The sequence below is a fragment of the Hippocampus zosterae genome, chromosome 13 (genome assembly GCF_025434085.1).
Source record: "Hippocampus zosterae strain Florida chromosome 13, ASM2543408v3, whole genome shotgun sequence".
Taxonomy (NCBI): Eukaryota; Metazoa; Chordata; class Actinopteri; order Syngnathiformes; family Syngnathidae; genus Hippocampus; species Hippocampus zosterae.
Genome location: NC_067463.1, coordinates 6,954,743 through 6,979,284, shown reverse-complemented (window position 1 = coordinate 6,979,284; position 24,542 = coordinate 6,954,743). Strand labels below are relative to the sequence as shown.

Below are 24,542 nucleotides of genomic sequence, written 5' to 3'. Positions count from 1 at the left end.
ATATACCTATACATTATTTTCACAGCCCCTTATGTATTGCGAGAGATTAAAAAAAACACGCAGCCATGCCAGGGAAGAGTTTAACTGGGCCTACAAAAATTTCTGATTGGGCTAATGGTGTAGGCAGCACCCCTGATTTGCGGCAAATTTGGACACAAGACAAACCCGCTCATGGGTTCACATCAGTTATCAAAATATTTTGATTGTTAATGTTCATCATAAGATAAGATATCCTTTATTTGTCCCACACTGGGGAAATTTACAATCATTAACTCATGTGTGAATTTGAGAAAATACTCATATTTCCTGAGTTATATAAAGCCGCTATAAAATGAAATAATTGATATGTTTCAAAATACATCATACCCATCTGACGATAATTCTTTAAAACGTGCAAAGAAAGACTATGTAGTACTGAATTGTGGAGATCAGTTTTAAACTGTTGCTTTTTTGGCTGTTAACGTGGCCCCCGGTGACACGGATCCAGCATGAGTTACACCTCCCTCACTATATCATCTATGATATACCACTACAGTATTCATCACCCGGAAAACGCATCTTCCATGAATGCCACAATTTACCGAACAGCTCAGTCTCATTATTTAAAAAAGAAGGTGACACCCACCTCTCATCCACGGGTAAAGAGGCTAGTAGCACACTAGCTAGCTGGTGGCTAGGAACTGTCATCACGGCAAGGAAAACCCCCCAGGTGGCATATATTATTGCCACCGGCGTTTGCAAATGTCTGCGACCTAACTATAAGTCCGTCACTTTGTGTTATAGCGGAGAAGTCGTTAAACTGACAATAACATACTGTTTTTCTTTTCCAAACCATTCTGAAATGCACTGGCCTCATTAAGTTCACTTTCAACCAAAGTATGTCAACGTCAAATAGTTGCAATCACATTTTTTTATTACCCTGCAAAATATGTCTCATATCTTTCTCTACCTATAATTTATCAAGAACCCCATCAAAGTGCTTTAACATGGGCAAATGAACTGTCACAGAGTAGCTTTTAAGTGATTTAGCTGCATCCATTCCCAAGTGAGAAAAATATACAAAAATACGGATGGAAGACTGGTAGGCACTTGTTGTCTCATGAGGTATTTGCTCAAACAAACAGCATTGCAGACAAGGTCTTGAAAAGCTTTTTTGGGGGGTGGTGGATGAAAAGGGGCCTACCGGTGGTGTAGCACGCCGTCTGGTTTGGGGTAGCCAAACAGCTCAAAGTCTGGTTGGTAAAGCTTGTACAGTTCTGTCCTCATTGAAACAGGAATTTGGGCAAACCAGTCCCTTTCCCAGCTGGCTGCCGTTCGGTTTCTCGCCCCCGAAGGGAACCGCAGCAGATGATCCACTTGCAAAAGCTTGAGAAGATGCTCGGCATCCGTCTCCAGCGTTTCCAGTCGCCCGATGAAGTCGTACTTCACCTGGCACGGATGGCAGAGACGGTAAACCTAAAACGCATAAAAACACATGCAATTTGAAATACAATATATTTCAATTTAATCATTCATCAATAAACGGACCAACCAACTAACTTGTGTCATGATAGTAAACGCTTCTCAAATATGACCATATGTCCAGCGCTTGGGAGGATCGTGGACTGAACCTGGAGCGAATAAAGTTTTTTTTTTAATATCTTGTATGTCAATCAAAAATCTAACTAAGCATTGTTATATTTGCACTACATATATATATACACACACACATATATATATATATATATATATATATATATATATATATATATATATATATATATATATATATATATATATATATATATATATATATATATATATATATATATATATATATATATATATATATATATATATATATATATATATATATATATATATATATATATGGGCGGCCCGGTAGTCCAGTGGTTAGCACGTGGGCTTCACAGTGCAGAGGTACCGGGTTCGATTCCAGCTCCGGCCTCCCCGTGTGGAGTTTGCATGTTCTCCCCGGGCCTGCGTGGGTTTTCTCCGGGTGCTCCGGTTTCCTCCCACATTCCAAAAATATGCGTGGCAGGCTGATTGAACACTCCAAATTGTCCCTAGGTGTGAGTGTGAGTGCGAATGGTTGTTCGTCTCTGTGTGCCCTGCGATTGGCTGGCAACCGATTCAGGGTGTCCCCCGCCTACTGCCCGAAGACAGCTCGGATAGGCTCCAGCACCCCCCGCGACCCTAGTGAGGATCAAGCGGTACGGAAGATAAAGGAGATGAATGAATGAATGAATGAATATCTTATCTTTCTTTATCTTCCGTACCGCTTGATCCTCACTAGGGTCGCGGGGGGTGCTGGAGCCTATCCCAGCTGTCTCCGGGCAGTAGGCGGGGGACACCCTGAATCGGTTGCCAGCCAATCGCAGGGCACACAGAGACGAACAACCATTCGCACTCACACCTAGGGACAATTTAGAGTGTTCAATCAGCCTGCCATGCATATTTTTGGAATGTGGGAGGAAACCGGAGCACCCGGAGAAAACCAACGCAGGCCCGGGGAGAACATGCAAACTCCACACAGGGAGGCCGGAGCTGGAATCGAACCCGGTACCTCTGCACTGTGAAGCCGACGTGCTAACCACTGGACTACCGGGCCGCCCATGAATGAATATATATATATATATATATATATATAGCTTTTATACGTACATCCTTATTTGCTTTGTGAGGTATTCAAAGTTGGCTCATTCTTGCAGCTAATGAGCATAAAATGGTGCCTTTAAGAGCTGTCAAAACAATGTTTACAATAGCACACTGTACACTTTATGGCAGTAATACAAAGTAGTATTTTTTTTTCTTCTTTCTTCTTTCTACCCACATTCTTGCTGCTGGAGGCTGTAAATTTCCCCAGTGTGGGACAAATAAAGGATATCTTATCTTAGTAGAATGGAGATGCATGCATGATGTCATTGGTACACTGGTGTGGTTATTTACGAATGACCACGCAGTGGTGGGAAGTAAAAAAAAAAAAAAAGTACTGTGCTCATACTTTCCGGTGCTTAAGTAGAGGTGTGTGTACTTAACGTGACTATTTATTTGTTTTGGCAACTTTTTATTTTCACGGTCGTACCTTCTATTTCAGATTTTTTGGGCTTCAATTCCATGGACATGGTGTGCATGCCTTTGCCACAAGAGGGCAATATAATGCAGACATACACACACAAAGCGGCGTTTCACAACTGACTTTATACTTTGCAGTAATATTTGTCATTATTCACAAAAGAAAAAAATATATGCTTGTGAGTCATGTTAAATATCCTGTGGCTCCACCCTTACCGTTCAAATATCTTTTGCTTAAAGGGTCACAACTTAGTGGCATAGATGCTATTAGTTAGCCTGTCCGTGTATGAAGCTTTACTCTATTTTATTAAGACAAAGCTATGAGGTTGTTTTAAAAACACATATAGAAATTACATTTGTTTTATGTTTCGTTTGAGAGTAAAATTCAACTGGGACAGGCAATAAACAGCTTGAGGCTTCTCTTTTGGAAATAAAAATGGTGGCAAAGCTCCGGGTACGTTGCGTAACACCTGTATTAGAGTTGGCTGGGGCTTGGTTCAAAAAAACAACACGCGAGACCAAATGTGATTTTAGCAGGAAACTATTTTGTGTGCAGAGAATCAGTAATTCTACTTTTACTGCTTCATTTTCTGAACCATGCGCATTTTTATGTTTATTTTTTTAAACACAAGTAGTTATACTGTGCGTCTACTTTGAGTGTGAGTACTTTTGTGACTGCACACAAGGATCTGCTGGCTCAACTCGAATGCAAGGTACTACCTGGCGCCAGTGCTCATTGAAGATGCTCTCCTTCTCCGTCTCGGCATCCAGCAGGTACGAGACGAACTGCTGGAAGGTGGGTTTGATCCCAGCCGCAAAGGCCTCAGCCGCTGTTTCCGGTAAACTCCCCGAGAGGTTGCCGTAGCGACGCAGGATGACCGAGCCAAACTGACGGTAGAAGTCCTCGTTGGGCCTGATGGTCACAAGACAGGTTGAATAGCTCACTCATGCGCCCCGGCATCGCTGTGGTCGTCACACCTTCCAAATTTGTTTCTGAAGGCTGAGATGAGACGGACAAAGGGGTCGCGTACAAACAGGAACTTGGTGTAGTGCTGGAGCTTGAGCGCCATCAGGTGGCGGGACAGAGAGCCATAATGGCGCCAAAACCTGGTGGACACATGTAAAATGATGGTTCACATTTTTTGTATTAGTGTTGCTACACATATTTATGATTCTGCAGTCACATTTTTTGCCATCCTGCCATTCACTTAAACATCCACCTATGTGCTGTTTTTGTTGTTTGATTGAAATATCCACCTATTTGCCGTTTTTGTGCGCAGACCAAAGCCATTTCTAATTTAGAAATATTGCTTTGGCGTCATCTTGTGGCATCTTGGTATCAAGGACCTAAGTTCAAGGCGAAGGACCTTCAATTCGTGATCCTCTTCTCACAGAAAAAAAATGCTTTGCATGTGACATTTATAATCTATTACCAAGATTTATCAGGGGCGGGGATTCATTATTTGCAGCAAGGCTCAGTTCCTAAAACTGTACAGGGAGCCAACAGTTATCACTGTATATATTTACACAATCACGGACCCATAGTACATCAAAGACTGCATTTAGTAGTTCAATTCTTCAACACAGCTAAACAGCTTCACATATGACTCATCAGCAATGTTAGCTGCTATATTAGCCCAAATAACATGCTAGCACAAACGAACATAACAGTGAGAGCAAAGAAGGGCAAAAAAAAAATGTACACACTAGCACTTGACACAAACGATAATTAATCATTAAACTCACCTTTTGGCATCCACACACAATAATAAATGTTCAGGAATACGAGTAAACAGTAAGAGCAAACTAGAAAACTGGGAATTTACTGTATATCAGTAACTGCATCAGGAGAGAAGCAGAAATCTACAGTCACTTTTACTTTTTGGGTGAATTTAAGGAGCAAAACAAGGATGAACAAGGCCCCATTGGGTCACAGAAGGAGTCATATAAGAGACAAGGTGTTTCAGGGTCACAAAGTCCCGCAAACACAGAGAGCTGCAGACACTAAATGGCAAAGAAAGCTCAGCCTGTGCCTACTCTTTCTTTCAGCTCAGTAAATAACTCATTTTTGGGCCATGGATAGTTGGCAAAACATGTATTCCAAGTCCTATGGTGGAAGCTTCACCCGAACGCTCCACGAGGAAAATTCTTGTCTTACGTCATTGAGGAATGGGTGAATTTACTCACATGTAAGAGCAGGGGTTAGGAGTGAGAATGTTGTTTTCATACAAACTGTCCAAGGGGACAACAAAAATATTAAAAAGCCATTACTGTGTACTATTATATTTATTTATTTTAAAATGTTTTTAAACTATGTCCAGAATAAAATTATTGACTTCATGCTATGTGCACGAGTAAACTTTTTTTTTAAATGATGCATCAATGTGAGGATTCACACTCGCATACGAAAATACCAACATTCTTTGGAGGTACATATCAATCCAAAATGATGACAACTCCTCAGTCCAGTTAAAGATCAGCACTTCAAAAGTAAGTGATAAATACCGGTACATTAAACAGGTTTTTCGTTTGCGTGACCTTGATTTCCAAGCGCAGTATTTCCGAAAAGCCTCATCATAACCGTTGAAAACCATTTACAAACTCAATACAATAAATGGGTTCCTTACAATCTAATTAAACTCTGTGAGAATGTATACAAATTTAGGATGAGTAAACCCTCATTGACTTGCATATGACAGAATTTTCTTTTTACAATATATATGGAAAAAGTTTAAAATCCTTAGGACTGTTGTTAACCAAAGGAAAAGAAATTCTGCTCTACCAAAACTTTTATAGGATCTCACTTAGGTCATGTTAATCCCTGGAAAGAGCTTGTTGGTCTTGGGCAGTGCTTCTCAATTGTATTTTGTGAGCCCCCCCCCCCCACCCCGCCCAGGAAGAAAAAAATATTTCACCCCCACCCCTGCAACTCTCTTCTATGAATAGCATCATATGTCTATAAGATTTCTGTAAGTAGCTAACACTTCCTGCATACTGTGACAATGAGTGCCATTGCCACCTACTGTACAGGATGTGCAATTACACTCTATTCTACAACCCACAGCCCCCCCCCCCCCAAAAAAAAATGTTCCTTGGAGTCACACACGCCCCTCTGGCATCGCACTCCACCTCGCATTGTGATCATTTTTCAATCCTATCGACCAGACCTATTGTCCAACTTCATTGTGTCACGCTTACTTGGTATCGGTATCTGTGATTGAGTATTCATACTGGTAACGGTATAAAAAAAATAAATACAAACAAAAAAAAAGAGTAATGAACATCCGCAATTATAATACATTTCTTCCGGTTCCACGAAGAACGTACACATTCAGAATTTGAACCTGGTCATTGAAGGTTGTCAATCATGTGGCATACTTGGCAAAAGTGAGATGCAGCGTGGAATTGTGTACGAGGTCCGGGGGAACCGACTCCGGGTCAGTGTAAGGCTTTCCTGAGACGGGCGAGACCAGAGACTGGGACAGGACCACCATCACCCTTTTCCAGTTGGTGCACGCCACCTGAACGGACATACAAACATCGTGGTTAGTGACGTATTTGGAGCGTTATTACATCGAGCAATTGCGACGATTGAGTTCAAGTGTTGGTAGGACCTTCCACACACGTAAAGCGCCGTTAGCGTTTTCATCATGCGTTTATAAAATGGATTGATATGTGATTAAATGGATTGGAAAATATTTTTGGAAAGTGTCCTGCGCATTGAGCTGTGTCACGGGGCAGAGGATGCCACGTAGCAAGGTGGTGGTGGATCCCAAAAAGCAGGCACTGACACTGAATGTTCGGGCAGGAGTCCTTTTATACAACTAATAATTACATAATGACCAAACAGGTGTGCAACTGCAGGGGGAACCCTACAGTGCCACCTGTTGGTCCTAAACCAAATCATGACATAGGATGGTTAAAATTTTGGGCCAATCTCGCTCGCTACATCATTTTTTTCAAAGTTCTTGGTTTATTTTTCAAATATATTTTTAGAGGCGCAACGAGTAATTGACAAGTAATGGATCATCAAATTAATCCATTGTTATTTTAATGATCGATTCATGGTTTTTATCATTTTTTGTAGTCATCCATGAAAGCAGACCCATTATTTCTGTGCTGAATTAAAATAAAAACATTTGCAATTATCTTCTGTTTACTAAAACAACAATCATCATTGTTGCCTTTTTTCCCCTGACATATTACATACCAAACCAGGAACGTAATCTTTATGAGTTTGTGCATTTTCCGCGCTATTAATATGAAATGTCATTTAATATAAGGATGGAAATTAAACTTTAAAAAAACATCATAGATTCATTATCAAAATAATGGACAGATTAACTGATTATTAAAATAATCATAGTTGCTCCTCCATATCGTCCCCAGTGTGGGACGAATAAAGGCTATCTTATCTTATCTTATATGTGTTTTTCGATCACTTTAATGTGCTTTGTGTCAACATGCAATTTGCGATGTTTTCTATGTCACTCAAATCAGAGGTTTCAGTGAAATAAGACCATGACACAAAAAATGAGCTGCCTGAAATGGACTAAGAATCATATTAGAGTAGTTCAATAAGCGTATTAACAGATGCAGAGTTGAGAAGGATGCAAATGCTGATTTATTTTGAGTTGTAAGAGGTCAAAAGCATTTCATTCGTGGTATTCTCTACCTTGGGCACGTAGCAGTAGATGATCTGATGCGTGTCATCCACGATCAGATGGTCCAATTCCCTGTTTGGGATCTGCTCAAATGCACGAGTCCTTCCGGGGAAATCGTTCCCGGAACATACATCCATGATCCTCTGCTTCCTCGCCATCTGCTCTCGGCTTCCAACCGAATCCGGACTCTCGTCCCCTTCCTCATCCTCTCTTTCCAGCTGTGGCCGCTCTCTCCCCTCCGCGCTTTTGTTCAGCCCGGCCGGAGGCCACGTCGTGCTGGATATTCTGGCAGAGGATGCCGGGAGCGTGTGGGCCGGGAGCGGGTGCCCCGTGGTGCTCTGAGGGCAACGCTCGTGTTTGCGGTCCCGCAGAGGGTAGAGGTTGAAGCCGCCGACGTCGTCCCAGTAGGTGATGATGAGAAGGATCATGAACAGAGAGCCCAGGATGAACGCCACACGTAGGCCACGCCACGTTCCCATGGTTTAAAGTGCGAAAGCTCCAGGCTGGGCCGAGATTGGTGCAGAAAAGAGGAAGAGGTTATCTGAGCTCCATGGCGCAGGACGTCTATCGCGGAAGGGGACACTTCCTGCTCAGCAACTGCAGCTGAAACAAGCAGGAAATGTGATTTGAGAGTTTGGCTTCCTGACAACATAAACGGAGCAAAACTGGTCAAAATAGCGAGTGAGGTCACAGCAGTCTATTATGTCATAAATTGTGAATAAATGGAACACTGATGTTGTAGCGGTAATCGAGCGAAACAATTCATTGCGTTCAATTTGACTGGAGTGGAATGCAAATTTCAGATCGTGAAGGCTGCCATTTGGGCAGTTTGTTTGATCGGCAGGCTTAAAATATGATGTCTATCTATCAATATATATATGTATATACTGTATATACATACACACACTCACACACAGAAAAAGTCCGTCTATAATTGACAGCCACTGAAATGCATTGGACAACACATGTGTGGGTCCACTGTCAATAAATCTTATTCTAAATTAACAAATTGATTATCCTACAAAATTCACGCACACATAATCATGCCCAAAAATGTACATGATAAAATGAACTAACAGTTCTTGCTTTCTGTGGGCCTGAAAAGCAGGATTACAGAAAATGACATTCGATCATTTTCAAACCGGTCTATCTGGTCTCATGTAATCCACAAAATCCTCAACAAAAATTTGGCTGTTCTGAAATAATTCTCGTTTTGTTTTTGTGGTCACAAACTAAATACATGTGTTGCCATATAGTAGCCAACAGTTTCCATGGGACAGGAGAAGTGAACCTATCTCTTTTTTCATCAGTGAATGCTACAGCTTCTTGTTGACTTTGAAACTTAGCTTGTAGCCAACGTGTGCACATTTTGAGCATGACGTCTCTGATCCACTGGCTAAAGGACACCTTGATTCTCTCCTCTTTCATCTCAAACCGCTTCAAACAACAACGCGTGTGACGGAAACGTGGTTAGGACTTCACGACTGTCCGTGTTTTATGTTATGTGTTGTGTTTATCATTTTACTTTATGTTAACTGTTTTGTTAAGCGCTTTGTTACAGCTGCCGCGGTTGTGAAAGCGCTATATAAATCAGCATGTATTGTATTGTATTTTAACAGTGAAATCGAAACCAAAATAAATTAGTTTGACTAAAATAAGGTTATTAAGTGTACAAAAATAATTCTAAAATCTGAGACATAGCAGGACTGCAAACCTGGAACACACAAAGGAGTAGTGTTTACTGTATTGAAAAACAGAATCCCTCACCCTTTTTCACAAGAGTAATCATGTCAAAATGCCATCATGCGTACCGGGATGTGAAAAGAGGACACCATCTGGTTTGAAGTAATCCACAAAATTCTCACTGTGCCTTCTTCACAACCCGTTTCTCACATCTGCCACTGTAATCTTCCTCTTCAAGTGTGTGATTTCATTTTGATATTTGGATCGTTGTGGTGGGTTTGCTAGCACATCGGGAATCTCATCTTAAGTTTGTGAATGTGAGAGTTAATGCTTGATAGTCATTTTTGCCCTTCACATGTGGTACCTACTATTTTGCCAGGCAAACTACTATTTTGTCCTCTGCAGAGCCAAGAACAAAATGTCTTTGCCTAATTGTCTAGTGTGCAGTGTATCGAAACAAAGCATGATGAGAACGCAATGCACGGTGTTTGATTTTTTTTTTCTTTTTTTTTTTTTAGTTGGGCGGGTGGAAGTGTCCCAAGTGCCTGTGGGAAGTACACTGGCCCTACTGTGGGCCCTCGGCTGTCACGGAGATGTGAACAAGCGGAGGCAAGGGGGTGGAACACCTTAACTAGAGTCAGTCTAGACCAGTGTTTCCCAACCTTCATTGAGCCAACAAACATATTTTACATTAGAAAAATCTCACGGCACACCACCAAACAAAAACGGAGGAGAAGCGTCAGTAAAACAGGCAAAATCCATAATGTCGGCAGAGAGGCAGAGTTACACGACAGACATTTAACCAAATGCGAGAGTGCAAAAATAAGTCTACAATCCGGATTTAAACATTTCTACATAGGGAGCTGTTCCAATTTCCATACTCCAGGGTATTGTAGCCCAAACAGGTCATACTTTTGAACCTGCTCACTTGTTTTTTAGGTGTCAGAGTCACTAGAAGATTTGAATGATAGAAGAATTATGAGGTGGTTGGTAAGTGGATAATTTCTCGGGCCATGCTGTCCCACGGCAAAGTGGGTCGGAATCATTAGTGAAGACTCTAGATTCACACAATGTTTTTAAATAGATATTCCTTCCACCAGATCCTTTTGTAAGATTTTATATGCACTATATATTTCCACACACACGCGCACACACACACACGCACACACACACACACACACAGTGGCTAACAATAACGTTTTGGGGGTGGGGTGGACTTGGTGTACAAAGTTTCTGAAGCAGCTAGTGTAGGAGATGTTTTTTTTTAATTGTATGTATAAACAAGAAAAAAAACATCTGCAAATGGAACGTCTGGTTTTGCTGGTAAAATAAGCAAGGAGGCAGAGAACTCATCCATGAAAGCCAGCCACTGGAAAGGAGAGAAATTGTTGTTTTTGTTCCCCTTGCTTGTGGTTTCTTTCCATTTCCAAACACTCCACGTTCACTTCATGTTTCTATTTGAAGAACATCCACTAAGTGTCACATTGCATATCTTGAGATAATATATGCATCGTCACGGAACACAACATCGTTGGGTTCACTGAGGGATTTCTCATAATAGTAATTTAGACCCCAGAAGGACTACTTTCCCTTGTTTTGTCAGCTTATTGTGAGCCTACTAAATGTACCACAATGTGTTATTTCATGCGTAAAAACACTTTGGCGCTCTTCTTCCATCACATCCAGCAGCAGCCGCCGAGGTAAAAAAAGAAAAAAGAAAAAAAAGCCCAACTCCCCCCGCGAATCCTTTCATCCAGTGAGAGAACGAAGAAAGCCCGCTTCTGTTCTCTGGATTCCCTTCACGCCGGGAACATCACGACGGCTATTAAATTTCATTGAGTTTGACATATATCAGTTCAATAGATCCCAAACCGTCATTATGATTTTTGGACTTACCCGGCAGATGAGCTCCATGGTGGCCGGTCGGTCGAGTCGACTGACAGCGGCGTCTTGCCGTCCTTCCACCCGGTGGGGAGTTTGGCCGGGCGGGCAAGCTTTGTGGGGAGGGCTGAGCGGTTTGCTTGGTTGGCTGGTTCGGATTGCAGTCTTGAGGCGGCGTGAGCGTTATAAAATGTGGAGCACATCTCGCGAGATTTTCCATGCATGTACACTACAGTATTTGAGGTACAGTATTGTAAATAGACATTGCAGATAGATATTTTCCAACTGTGATATGATCATTTAAAAATTGATAATTCAAAAACTGAATTAATTTAACTCACCAAAATGGATTACCGTAAATAAAACTGTGTGCGTTTACAAGTACGAACTTTTTGATATGATTGAAGGGGGGATATTTTCTAAGTCCATTCAAACACGCAATATTGATTATGTATGAACTTTAATGCTAAATTGCCTTGTAGAAACTACCCGCTTGTAAGCAAAAATCCACGTTATTGATATCTAAGGAATTGGGGATATATAAACTCCTCAAAAAATAAAAAGGAACACTTGGGAGTTACATTGTGCTGTTCCCTTTATCTTTTATAATATGCATTTTTTCTACACACATATATATATATATATATATATATGGTAGTGAGACAAAATATTGAAATAATCTTTGAATATATAAAACCGTTGGGAATGACCTTTCCTTTAAAGACAAAGTGACACTATACTACTAAATATTAGCACAGCATACATTCTGTTGATGAACAAACCATTAGTTTTTGACGAAATGGCTAGCTTGAAATAATTACTTGTCCCACCAATAAAAAGAACGGGACCAAACCGGGCAAAAACTACAAGCACATGAGGCAGCATTCCCAGTAGTCCCCCAGGGCTCACAAACACAAAGCCCGTATTTATTTTTAAAAAAAAGCCTCAAATTCACAACATAAAGTGTTGGCTGAATGAATGCCAAATGAAATTAAGGAATATTTATATCCTATTTTGAGCGGCACCTTTTGAGCGGCACCAAACACCTTTCAGTATTTGTGATTTTGTCATTCTGGTTATATTGGCTGAGGTAATAAAAAGACTTACACAAAACAAGTTCGTCCAACTGTTTATTTAAAGTTATTCCCGCTGCGCACGCCCTGCCTGTGTGAAAGGCGAGTCTGAAAGGAGGAGGATACAAGCCACTATAGTGCCACACCAGCACATTCACTAACAAGGCTACATGTTTAACACCTCCACACCCCGCTGCTGTGGCACTCTGCTCCGCACACCAACAACACACCAGCATGATGACAGGGGCCAGTTCCGGAACCACTCTCGACTCCGATTGGAAAACAAGAGGTGCTGTTAGTAAATATCAAGTTCCACAAGGGCAAGAAAAGGGAGGTGGGTGATGAGTCCCTCAATGTGGCCCTTGATCAGCCAGGCAGGCACTGATGATGTCACTAGAGAGGTGAATGGTGAGGCTTGTGACGTTGAACCCAAAATTCACTGTGTGGTCGTCGTCCTTCTCCAGTCAATGATGCTGCTTTGTCTCTTCCACACAAAAATGGATGGACTGTGCCGGAAAGAACACAGAGCAGGATGAGTGAACATGTTGCCATATTTCAATTTAAATCCCGAGTATGCTTGCAGCGAACAAGAACAACAATCAATATAGGCGCATATTCCGAGAAAGTAATCAATGCTCGGATTGAAAAACAAAAGATTGCAAAAATATTCAAAAATAATTCCAAATGTTAGACACCAAATTAAGATTAATCAATACCTATGGATTAATCATCTCAGACTTTTGTTTACCCACATCACACACTTCTAATGCGTTACCTGCGTAGCGGACTACAGATCTCCGATGGGAATGATTTCTTCGTTGATAAAAAATTCAATGGTCTCCTCCTCCCAGTCATCCACATTGCTATCCGGCTCATCGGTGTCCACTCCTAGAAGAGTGAAAATACACGTGGTGGGCATACCGGATCAGAGCTGAAGAAGGCAAGAATCAGGAGATGAAAAATGATTTAACAGAGTAATGGCCGCACCTCCTCTGAGCTCCATGCGGGCCTCTTTCTGCTCCTGATAGAGCTGCAGGGCCTGATCCCTGTAGTGACGGTACTCATCCATCATGGCCCTGCGCTTGTCCACCAGTTCCTACTCGCACATACACACAAATCATAAACGTACAGTATGTTGAAACAAAAGAGAGTCGCCTTGGCGTGTCCAAAGAAGCAGAGCGAAAACAAAATGGAACCTTGGAAGCCTTGGACTGGCTCAGACGATCCTTCTGCTCAAAGATCTTGGAGTATTTCTTCAGATCCTTCTTGATCGACTTCAAGAAACAACAATTGAGATCATATTCAAATCATTAAATAGAGCAGAAAAAACACGAGATTCAGATTAAGAGCAGCAGGTCAAGTCTCAAACTTTTAAATATCCTTCATACACAGACATATGTACGCAATTATTTTTCAATGTTTCAACAACTTTTGTGCAATGTCGGTTAGCAATTAATTACAGCATTTTCCGAGGTTTGTTCGGTGCCAGAAAAAAAAAAACTATAATAAACCCAGGACGCCCACTGTACAGTTAAGGTCACATAAAATACAGGGAAAAACCCTCAAAAATCCTACCTTGATCTGGTCTGCACCGAGCAGGCTCGGGGGTCGGGGTCTCCAAAGCAGTTGGCAGAAGCGGTCCTTGTTGTTCTTCTGAAGAAGGCGACCCTGGAATGTCCACAGCCAGTAAGCGTTGTCCACCTGCAAGACCGAAAAAAAGACAGCATGTGAAGATCAGGAACAGGGCATGTTTCGCAGGTTTCACGGTACCTTGTGGCTCCACCAGGAGACTGAGGTGACCACATAGCGTCCAGTGGGGTCCCATTCCACATCGGAGGCCATGTAGTGCTCTGCTATGTTCATCAAAGTGCAGTCGGACGTATCTACAAAGGCTAGCGCGCCATTCATACTACAGAGGGAGGAGAAACATTCTTACACATGTGAAGGTTACTGATATAAAAACATGAAAACAACTGGAGAGGATAGGTTCTCAAAGTGTAGTATAGACAATAGTGGTACTTGGGCGCCCTCTGGTGGTCCATGAAGTGCGATTGAATTCAATACTGAAACGTTCCATGTTACTTCGAGTGGCTCTACCTTTTATGAATGCAGTACATTTATTCAGCGACTTTTAAGTACATTAGCATTGCACTTAATCTTTTAACATTTCATAAGTACAGTGTCTTGTAAGTACAATTAACCGGCAATTTGTATGATACTTGATTAGGCATAATAATTTATATTCTGTGCAATCCATTTTTATGACATCATTAAGCAATTTTTTTCATTTTCCCCACACAGCACAATGTTGACTCTCAATTTACCCATCATGCTTCAGTGGCGCATAAGAAAAGTAATTTCATTTGTCATCAGTGACAAATGAAATTACTTTTCAGTGACTAACTCAACAACTGACCTCCTGAGTCCAGCCAGAACCAAGAACTGTCCTTGGGGGCTCCAGAAGATGCTGTTAGCCTGCTGCTTGTCAAACATCTCTGCAGAGGCCAAAACCATTTCACTTAGTGCCAGTTGGGGGTGTGCTTACACAATACAATCTCTTCCTCTGTACTGTGTGGCCGACATACTTATGAGATCGATCTTGCCGTTGTTTTTGACGTGGTAGAAGGAGGCGTTGATCCTGGGAGACTCGCCGTGCAAAACTGCAAACTTGCTGTCGTTGGGCTCCCATGCAAACGCGATGATGCTCTCTGTGGTAAAACAGTACTCATGTCACTGCATGCCTTTGTTTTCTGCAGTTGCCTTGTCGACAACGTGTCGATGTACGCTAACCTTTCATCTCCACCACATCAACAGGAACTTGTTTCTCTCTCATACGGAAGATTTCAAAGTTTGTGACCACGCCCTGGATATGAAAGAAAACAACCATTAACATTTCAACATGCACAACCCCCATGTTTGTTTGTTTCCATCTCAATGGGCATGTACCTGTGTCCCTTTCGGAGTCCTGTCTACTTTCACACACAAATAGTCTCCATTCCTCTGCCAGTGGAGCTTGCAGTCCACCACGTTGAAGAGGTTACGCACGCGTATCTCCTGGCGGGAGGGTAGCTGCATCAGAGTCACCCTGGCTGGGATGTCCTTGTCCTCAGGCACCCAGAAAGCGATGATGTTGTCGCCCGGAGACCACGAAAAGTCCCTGTGCATGCAAACATATCACATTTGAACATAGAGGACACATAAAGCCATTAAAGGCTGATTGTGGATGGTAGACTCATACTTGATTCCACTGATCTTAAGACTCTTCTTGTCAAGCAGGCCCATAGACTGAAATCAACACATTGAGATTTTTTTTTAATTGCAAATTTAACATTTTACATGACCGAAACTATTGTATTCTATCTTCTTACTGGAGTCTCATAGATGCTGAGAGTGTCTGGTGTCATCCTCGCAAAGAACTTTCCATCGTGGCTCCATCTAAAAACAACCAAGCCATTTAAACTCTGCGTGGGCAACATTTAAAGATTATTACAAAGTGTATGCAAATCTGGTGGAGGAGTGCTCACTTGAATATGGGCCAGTGTGCGGCACTCTCGCAGTGAAAGCCTCTCTTCTTCTGGCCTGTCAGAATGTCCCAAATGATGATGGCCTGGGGGTCCTCTTTGGTGTCCATTAGCGGGCTGAAGGTCACGACGTACCTGCATGTCATCAGAAAGACATATAGTCCATGAAAATGTTTGATATATCCAAAAATAAATCAGACAGTGGGGGCCTTGCACAAGCGCTGCTGATCAAAACTATTTACCTCTCACAGGGTGAGAAGTCGATGAGGGACACGCCCTGATGGCTGAACCTCTGAATCTGTTTGAACTTTTCGCCGCCCCACAAGGCGATGCCCCTTTGGTGGAACGTGGCCAGGTAGGTGCCTTTGGGGGACCAGCGAACATATGTCTCGGTCCAGCGCTGCATCCAAATAACAAAAAAGGATTCATGAAAACACGGTTGTATATTCCCCCCCCCCCCCCTCCCCCCCCACACACACATTGTGTTGAAATCTGAATTTACACATACCGCTCTTTCTTCAGAGACGACCGGATCCTTAGCGTCGTTGGCGAAAATGGCGGTCCTTTCACCAGCTTCATAGATCACACTGTACTGGTCGCGGCAGTCAGCGTCCTCGATCCAATGACGCATGTTACCCTGAACAGACAAAGAGGCAATGCAAAACAGTTGCTATTCACATTTGTTTGGCTTTTGATAGATCGGTCAAGCCCTTTGGTTTGACCCCACTGGATAAACACAATGTACAATGGTAATAATGTTCTACACTCACAAAGTCTTTAAAGGGCTGCTTCTCAGGAGTTTCCCACTCATCGTTAATGCTCATGTACCTTTAAAATAATTTTAAAAAAGAACATCTGTGATTAACTTGTATTAAATACAGTAATTTTTGCTGGACTTAGCAGCGTACTTGTCGAAGTCGGTGAAGAGGTTGACCCTAAACGTATGCTGTTTGTCCAGTTTGTAGCCGTCTGCGTTTTTCACCGCCTCCAGAGCCTGGTTGGGCGAAGCGTACTCCAAAAAGATGTAACTAGAAATACACGATGTGTCTGTTACATTATCTCTTCTTTGGTCATCGAGCTAAAAAAAAAAAGTCGTCCTACCCTTTGGTCATGCCATCGGTCTCCGGGTAGAACTCGGTGGTGATTTTCCCAAATTTAGAGAAGATCTTGTGGATGACGTTCTTGAGCTTTTCCAAACGCTCCGGGCCAACCTGCGGGACGTTGTCCACCACCACCACGGAGTCGATGCCGTCAGCCTCCTGGGGTTTCTCCCTCAGAATGTCGCCCAGGAGCTCTGTAGGGACCAAGGAGAGTCGAGTGAGAATATGTTCAAAAGCTCATTGAGCCATCATCACATTATGTTTACAATCTGCATATTAACACATAAGACCCGCCTATTTTCAGTTTGCCTTTCCTGAATTAACCTACAATGTTTGTCACTTTCATCTCGTCTCTATGCTGTTTCCGTAATGCTCTTAGATTCCAAAAGTTGGTGCGAAAGCCCCGCCAAATAAGCAGAAAGTAATTAGTGTCAAGGAGGTGTCCTGAACTAATCCATAAGACTAAGAATCCAACATTGGCCATCCAGCCACCACTAGTGTTGGACCATGCTTTGCTTTCCAGGTCCACACTCAATGCCTTTATGCAACTACGTTGTCAACATTTTTATCACCGCCAATTATAGTTTAATTCAAAATGTTCTTGAATGCATTTATTCTAAAATTGAAGAAGACACGTATGCAATTTTGTGGGTCAACAAAAGCTGATACGGATCATACTAGAATGGCACTATGAGACAGCTGTTTCAGCTGAACCTGTGAATGTCAAATAATAATTTATACTTTAATTGGAAAATGTTTCATTTCAGGTGATTTGCTGCGAAGCCAAACGAGATTGAGAGGTGAAACACGGTGCGTCAGAATGCTTTACATCGTTTATACTTGTCATTCATTCTATGTTCAGAAAACAAGAAAATTGCTAGACCTGGGCTACAGTCAATGTGAAGTACTTTCTTTTTTGTTTGTTTTTAACTCTGACAAGGTGATTGTTATAACACGCCGTCTACTCCGGCTTAGAACGCAGCTAATGAAGCTAGCAGGCCGGAAAACCGGCGATTTTCCTGTTTGCGCTCACCCTCGTCGTCGACGTCATCTTCGAAGTCCTCCGGGTCGCTAAAGGAGGGCTCCTCCTCCCCGTACTCGGGGTCGTCCACCATGTCCACCGTTTCTTGCATTTAACACGTTTGACGGGACGGGCTTTCTCGTGACCGCAAACTGACTGGAAAGAAAGACGGGAAGCTGACAGTCTTCTACCGGCGCGCCACCATGTGCGGTCTCGAGGAAAATGGACGACCTGACGGCAATGTGGCACAGGAAGCAGTTTGCAAACCCGGAAATGTAGCTAAAATATGACAAAGTTGTATCTCAAATGGATGAGCGGTTATACATTGTGACCGTCATCGCTGAGCATCCATTTTGTTTTTAATTGCTGAAATCGGTTACGGGGAGGAAAAAGGAAGACGTTTGCCGGTTGTAATCAAGCGATTTCCCGTGAGATTATAGGAAGGTCAGCACATTTCTTTTTATTATCAGTGCGTTATGAAGTATTAATAGTTTATTTTACGACGCGAGTCCGCTCTCTGTCGTATAACACTTGCACACAAGCATGGATAGGGAGAGTGCGTCGCTGCTGGCCACCGTGTGCGCACTATTGGCGGATTCCGCCAAACCTCTGCCCGATGACACCAGCCTGGAGAAACTACTGGACCGGCTCACCGAATTCTCCGAGGCAGGTTTGTGATCCCCTTTGCCTCGAAACGCGAGATCAAACAACCGCCCACTGCCCACTGCCCTTGGCCAAGGCGTTTGGTGCACTCCTCACAGGTTACAAACTTACAAATACAATAAAGGCATACAAATGTTTCAATAAGCCAACCATGGTTTATATTAAAGGGGACGTATTCTGCAAAAAAATACTTTTTCATTGTGAATCTAAACATCCAACTAAATCATTTGCCTTATTTCAAAGTCTTTAATACCTGTATTTGAGAAGTTCCATATGTTATTGTTTCTCTTTAGGTGTATCACTTCCGGATAGTTGTCCATGTCTTCTTGACTTCATCTCTACCATAGCCTCCAACTCCACTTCTGATCCAAGCATCCTCTCCTTTGCCCTCAAGCTCAGCGGCCTATTGGCAGCCACCGAGGATGACTACAGAGCATTGCAAGTAAGGAGTAAACATATACTGTATACATAAATACATACATAAAAATACATACAGGTGCGTGTTGATAATAAATGTGAAACTTGTAGAAAATATATTTATTTCAGTCGTTCAATTGAAAAAGTGAAACTAGGGCTGGGCAATTATGGAAAGACATAATAATCACAATTATTTTGATGGGTGGCCCAGTGGTCGATTGGTTAGCACGTTGACCTCACAGTGCAGAGGTGCAGGGTTCGATTCCGGCTCCGGCCTCCCTGTGTGGAGTTTGCATGTTCTCTCCGTGTCTGCGTGGGTTTTCTCCGGGTACTCTGTTTTACTCCCACATTCCAAAAACATGCATGGCAGGTAAACGGAACACTAAAGTGTGATTGTGTGCGGGAATGGTTGTTCATCTGTGTGCCCTGCGAATGGCTGGCAACCAATTCAGGGTGTACCCTGCCTACTTTTATAAGATATCCTTTATTTGTCCCACACTGGGGAAATTTACAATATATTTAATTATAAATTAATTATTAATTATAAATATCTGTATGCTTTTCCATACAGGAACGCTCAGTTCTGGATATAATCTTTAGTGTGCAGCGCTGGAAGGACGCTGAGCTATGGGATGACCCTTGTATCAGAATTGGCTGGATTCATGGCTTAAAGAGAATGCTTCTGCACCCGAAGGCGCTTGCTTTCTTTGTGCAGTCAGGTCTGTCCTCCCTTTTTACATTTTTGTTTGCAAGTTAAAGCAACAAAAAAATAATAATAATCTGAACTCAATAAAATTGTAAATCAGGTGACAAGGCAGGACTGTGTTTTCATGATTCAATTATCTTAATTCTGCCTAGGTTTCATCACACCACTCCTTCAGCTCCAATCAGATCCAAGCATGTTTGTTGCTTCTGCCGCTAACCAGCTACTGGCCCACATCCTCCTCGCAATTCAGTCAGAAAACGAAGAGCATGCAAATATCAAAACCAACACAGAACACAGCCGTGTTGTCTTGCAAACGACTGACCATATAAAGGAATCATTGGTACCCAAAGAAAGCACACTGGCAGCTGGTAGTCGGCAGGTTCTCAAGCTACTGGCGCTGATCCTGGACCAGGCCCGGCGTCCTCTGCGGGACCAGCTGCTCACGGCGCTTGCTGCCTCTCTAGAGAAGCTGGCAGAAGCGGGATACAGTCAGATGACACCGGCTCTAATGGATGTCATTATGGCTGGGTACAGGTAGACTGGACAATTAATCAATTCAAATTGACACCACAATGTAATAGAATGAAATGTTTATATTGCAAAGGTTGCAATATTTGAAAAAAACCTTGGTTCATTTCATCAACACAACAACTGAAGGAGATAAACCGCACTTCATATCAATTCATTGTTCAGTTGCCTTTATTTCAGGCTAAGCCTGATCTGTAACACCAAACATTTAGATTGTTTATTGCGGAACAGATTAATTTATTGCTTGTGTTTGTTGGAAAAACAATAGGAGGGCCTTGAAAAAAAATCACCTATTCAATCACAATATTGTGGGACAAAAATAACAATTAGATCGAGATGAGCCTCACCATCTATCTCACTTTCTATCAATCAAGCTAGCTAGCTGTGCATCTAGCTATCTATCTATCTAAGATAAGCAATATAACTTCTATCTGAACTATCTGAATTTCCCATGTTTGTCCTCAGCCCTGACAGTGACGATGTCACCAGCCATCTTTTGTCCTCTATGTTGAACGTCAACAAACCCACCGACCTCGTCCAAGCTGCGGCGGCGTTTCTCCACCAAAGTCACTCATGTGCATCAAGTGACACAGCCAACATAAGAAGGGTCGTGAGAATCCTCCTGCTGCCCCTCCACTTTGTCACTGAGCATCCCTTGCTAGGAACAGGTATGAACTGTACATCGAAACAAAGCGACAGGTGTAACCCCTTGTTGTATTCAAAAATCTTTTCAGCCCCTTCAGCAGACACTGCTATCATGACGGCACAGCTGAAGAATAAAAGCATGTTCATCTCCATGATCTGTGTCTGTCTGAGAAACGCCCCCCAGGTGGCACTTATGGTGAGACATACTGTAATTGTGTACTGTGATGATTAATGTCATTGTATTTTGGCTGATATTGACGAAAATTTATGGCTGTGTGCCCGATTAACCGCATGTTGAGATAGCTAGATAGCCCATCAGCTATGCACAGCTCACAGGAGCCTTTGTTCCGGCTTGACAATTGTGAAATAAAAATAAAACCAAATGTGGATAGAAATTAGACTGGATATATGTGGTTTAGAAATCCTCCTTTCCTTTAGCCCCCAGGCATCCTCCCGTGTCACCCGGCTATGATTGTCCTCTCAGTTGTTACTTTGCTAAGAATCTGCAGTGGTGACGCTTCCACCTCCTCCTCGTCCTCACTCGATGGCTACAAGAATGAGGTTTACCGGTGCATCGTCAGCAGTGGCAAAGTTCAGAAATCCGCTTTGGAGGCTTTGGCTTCCCTCAGCAGCAGCACAGGTAATCTAATGAAGCAAAAAATTAATCCTTCTCCTCAAGCAAGTTCCAAATGTATTGATTTTTCATATTTTCTTGTACCGTATTGGATCTCATCAGATGTACGCAATGAAACATATCTTGATGTTTGCGTTTCAGGGGCTGACAGCACAATGAAGGAGGTGTCTGAAATCTTGTTACATTATATGAGTAACCCCGATTCAGACCCCACTGTAAGTACTATTTGTATTTTATTGAACGCGGTCGTCACTTTGGAAGATGAAAGCATACCCGAAGTGTACTTTGTTAAAATTTTTTTTTTTTAACAAAGTATAGTTTGTGTGTTTTTAGGTACTGCAAAAGTCCTACAAGGCATTTGTACAATGGACGAGTGTTTGGACGGACCACTCATTCATTTCACAGCAACTCAGAGAAGGTAGTGTACAGCATCCCTTATGTGTTTACAGGAAAGAAAATCTTATTTTCTCCAAAAACTTTTGATTCTACTGTTTTCCGTTCTGTGAAATTTCTTCTAAAAAAACAGCGAGAACCACAGTGGTGGCAGTAAATGGTTGGATTGTACTTGACGAATATAAATGTCCACGGCAATGAACGGATTCAATAAAATTTCAACTTTGAATTTAGATCTCTTCATGGGAGTGGAGAAGCGTGCATGCGATCCACGTTGGGAGGTGAGAGACTCCACCATCGAGTTTTTGGGACAGCTGCACTGCGTCCCGTCCCGGAAATCGGCTGACTCTGCTTTGTTGAGCGAGTGCCTTACCGCACCGCTTCTCCGGGAGGCGCTGCAGGATCCGGAGAGCTACGTGAGAGCCAGCGCCATCTCGGCACTGGCGCGGGGTTTCGTGCCCGGCGGGCTGCAGGGAACCGAGTTGTCTCAGGAACAGGTAGGTGAGTTTGACATGTTTCACGAATTAGAAAGCATTTCTTGTGAAGCATTTCTTTGAAAATTAAAGCTTTGTTTGTTGTTGTTATAATAGTTTTTGGTTTTTCATTATTTTCATTTTATGTTGACTTATGTTTATATATATATTTATTTTTTAGTTTTAAAAACACTAAATGTAGTTTCAGTCAGTTTTCATTTATAAAAAGCATTTTTATTTTATTTCATTAACGAAAATGTTTTTTTAATTTGATTAGTTTTTGTAAACCAGCAACATTAGTCTGGAAAAAAAAAGTCTGGAGTTGTCAATGTCGTCTATTTCCAGACTGACACAGTGGATCGCCTGTTAAAGATTCTTTGTGAGGACACGGAAGGTTTCGCCAGGCGGGCCGTGGTCCGCTACTTCATGACCTGGCTCTCCTCTTGTTCCTCCCCTCCTTCGTCGCCCCACTCGCTTCTCTTGGAGTCAGTGCGCGTCGTCCTCTCGCGCGGCAGCCTGGATTTGGACTGGGAGGTGAAGGTGAACACGTTAGAGTTGGCTGAGCTCCTGCTGGACGCCGCCTTTTTGGATCACGGGAGATGCACCGGTGCAGAGAATCACCCTTATGCGCCATTTTCAACGCGCGCTAATGGACAGGCGTGGGCCAGGGGTGCCGCTTTAGACTCTGCGTTGAGTTCTTTAGTGGATCAAGGCGTCTTCTCGGTATTGCTGAGCGGCCTGGTGGACTGCGACCGCCCCGTTGCGCTGAAGGCTTGTGAACTCCTCATAAGAATCAGAGAAACGATCAACGGGATGGCCGACGTGATGTCCGGCGTGTCCTGCGAACTGCCTGAATGGGGTTGGGGGAAGGAAATCAGGAAGGTGCTCAAGAACGAAGGAGACGAAAGCCGGAGCGTGAGCGTGTGCCAAGTGTTGACGTCACTGGCCTTAGACGAGCGGCGGGTCCTTCTGAGCCAAAGCAGCGATCATGTTCACAACTCCTTCCAGTCTCTGCTGCAGGACATCCTGAGCGCAGGAGTTACTCTCGGGGACGCCGGCAAGGACGACGGTCAAGAAGTCATAGTGGACTGTTACTGACTTACTTTTACAGTACTCGCCAAAAAGTTTGGGATAATGGCCTCAGGGGTGACATTTTAGGATGAACCTAAAATGTATAACATTGACCCGTGAACTTCATTTGAGCTTTTCAAAATGTTTGAATTCACTGTTCAGTGTGTCACGACTTCTTATTGTACAACACGCTCTTCTCTAACAAGAAGCTGAATGGTAAATATCACACCAGGGTGTCATTTTTGTACATTCTTGCTCATAGCGAGTCATACAAAGCAAGCAACAAGGACTCTTTAATAAAATAAAAACTCACATTAAATGTTCAGCAAAAGTCGAAACTATTTTTGCTACCGTTCAATATTCATCTTTTTTTGTTGTCTTTTCTGTCATTCAAGTGCAAGCAGGTCGCATTATAATAAGCCCTTTTCTGGCGTAAATAAATTCATGATGACATCAGTGTTACATAATGATAAATAATGAAATGCTGAGGCGGGGATTTGTGTCGTCTGTTATTTATAGACACGTGGGTTACTCTTCAATTTATTTCTTATCACACAGGAATAAATGCTATAATAATAATGAACTATTTGACCAATTTATTTAGAATCTTTATAATTGTGATTTGTGGTTTGTTTTTAATGCCAGTTGTCATCCTGTGAGCTCTTTAATATTTTGATGACCTTTAGCGACGTGGGACATTGCGGTTGGAGCCTTGCGGCAACCTTTTTGCAGAACGCCTGGTTGTCTTATTAAATACTGTACTCGGCATGGGGGGTAGGGGGGGGGGGTGAACATGAGTCATTACAGCACCCTCAGCCTAGGCTGAGTACAGCTGACCTAAGAAAAAATGTGGGATGTAAACAGTTCCAGTGTGGAGTTTGGATGTCTTCCCTTGCCTGCGTGGGTTTTCTCTGGGTATTCGAGTGTCCTCCCACATTCCCAAAACACGCATGGTAGGTTCACGAAACACTCTAAATTGTTTCATGAGTCATAA

General features: G+C 42.6%; 3 protein-coding genes across 5 annotated transcripts; 1 reads left to right on the top strand and 2 right to left on the bottom strand.

Moving 5' to 3' along the window:
* Positions 1-895: 895 nt before the first annotated feature.
* Positions 896-11,480, bottom strand: LOC127613616 (carbohydrate sulfotransferase 12-like). 2 transcript variants are annotated; one of them, XM_052084722.1, is made up of 6 exons: positions 11,319-11,479; positions 7,751-8,342; positions 6,454-6,596; positions 4,054-4,182; positions 3,796-3,988; positions 896-1,455 (listed from the first exon to the last, which is right to left on the bottom strand). In XM_052084722.1, the coding sequence occupies exons 2-6, from the start codon at positions 8,216-8,218 to the stop codon at positions 1,180-1,182; spliced, it is 1,209 nt and encodes a 402-aa protein (XP_051940682.1). In that variant the 5' UTR covers positions 8,219-8,342; positions 11,319-11,479; the 3' UTR covers positions 896-1,179. The 2 variants fall into 2 exon arrangements, with proteins under 2 accessions (XP_051940682.1, XP_051940683.1); XM_052084723.1 differs by lacking the exon at positions 4,054-4,182 and having other exon boundaries at positions 11,319-11,480.
* A 940-nt stretch (positions 11,481-12,420) lies between these two features.
* On the bottom strand, positions 12,421-18,263 carry eif3ba (eukaryotic translation initiation factor 3, subunit Ba). Its single transcript, XM_052085158.1, has 19 exons — positions 18,031-18,263; positions 16,999-17,191; positions 16,806-16,925; positions 16,668-16,725; positions 16,406-16,534; positions 16,140-16,297; positions 15,901-16,032; positions 15,745-15,811; positions 15,615-15,661; positions 15,323-15,533; positions 15,167-15,239; positions 14,962-15,084; positions 14,793-14,871; positions 14,147-14,285; positions 13,952-14,077; positions 13,573-13,650; positions 13,364-13,472; positions 13,152-13,264; positions 12,421-12,882 (listed from the first exon to the last, which is right to left on the bottom strand). Exons 1-18 carry the CDS (start codon positions 18,128-18,130, stop codon positions 13,164-13,166), a joined length of 2,043 nt encoding a protein of 680 aa, XP_051941118.1. The 5' UTR covers positions 18,131-18,263; the 3' UTR covers positions 12,421-12,882; positions 13,152-13,163.
* Positions 18,264-18,360: 97 nt separating this feature from the next.
* Positions 18,361-24,038, top strand: brat1 (BRCA1-associated ATM activator 1). Of its 2 annotated transcripts, XM_052085154.1 has the most exons (11): positions 18,361-18,688; positions 18,975-19,123; positions 19,670-19,817; positions 19,957-20,338; positions 20,798-21,000; positions 21,067-21,173; positions 21,416-21,617; positions 21,753-21,826; positions 21,945-22,029; positions 22,239-22,501; positions 22,823-24,038. In XM_052085154.1, the coding sequence occupies exons 1-11, from the start codon at positions 18,562-18,564 to the stop codon at positions 23,573-23,575; spliced, it is 2,493 nt and encodes an 830-aa protein (XP_051941114.1). In that variant the 5' UTR covers positions 18,361-18,561; the 3' UTR covers positions 23,576-24,038. The 2 variants fall into 2 exon arrangements, with proteins under 2 accessions (XP_051941114.1, XP_051941113.1); XM_052085153.1 differs by having other exon boundaries at positions 20,798-21,173.
* Positions 24,039-24,542: the final 504 nt, after the last annotated feature.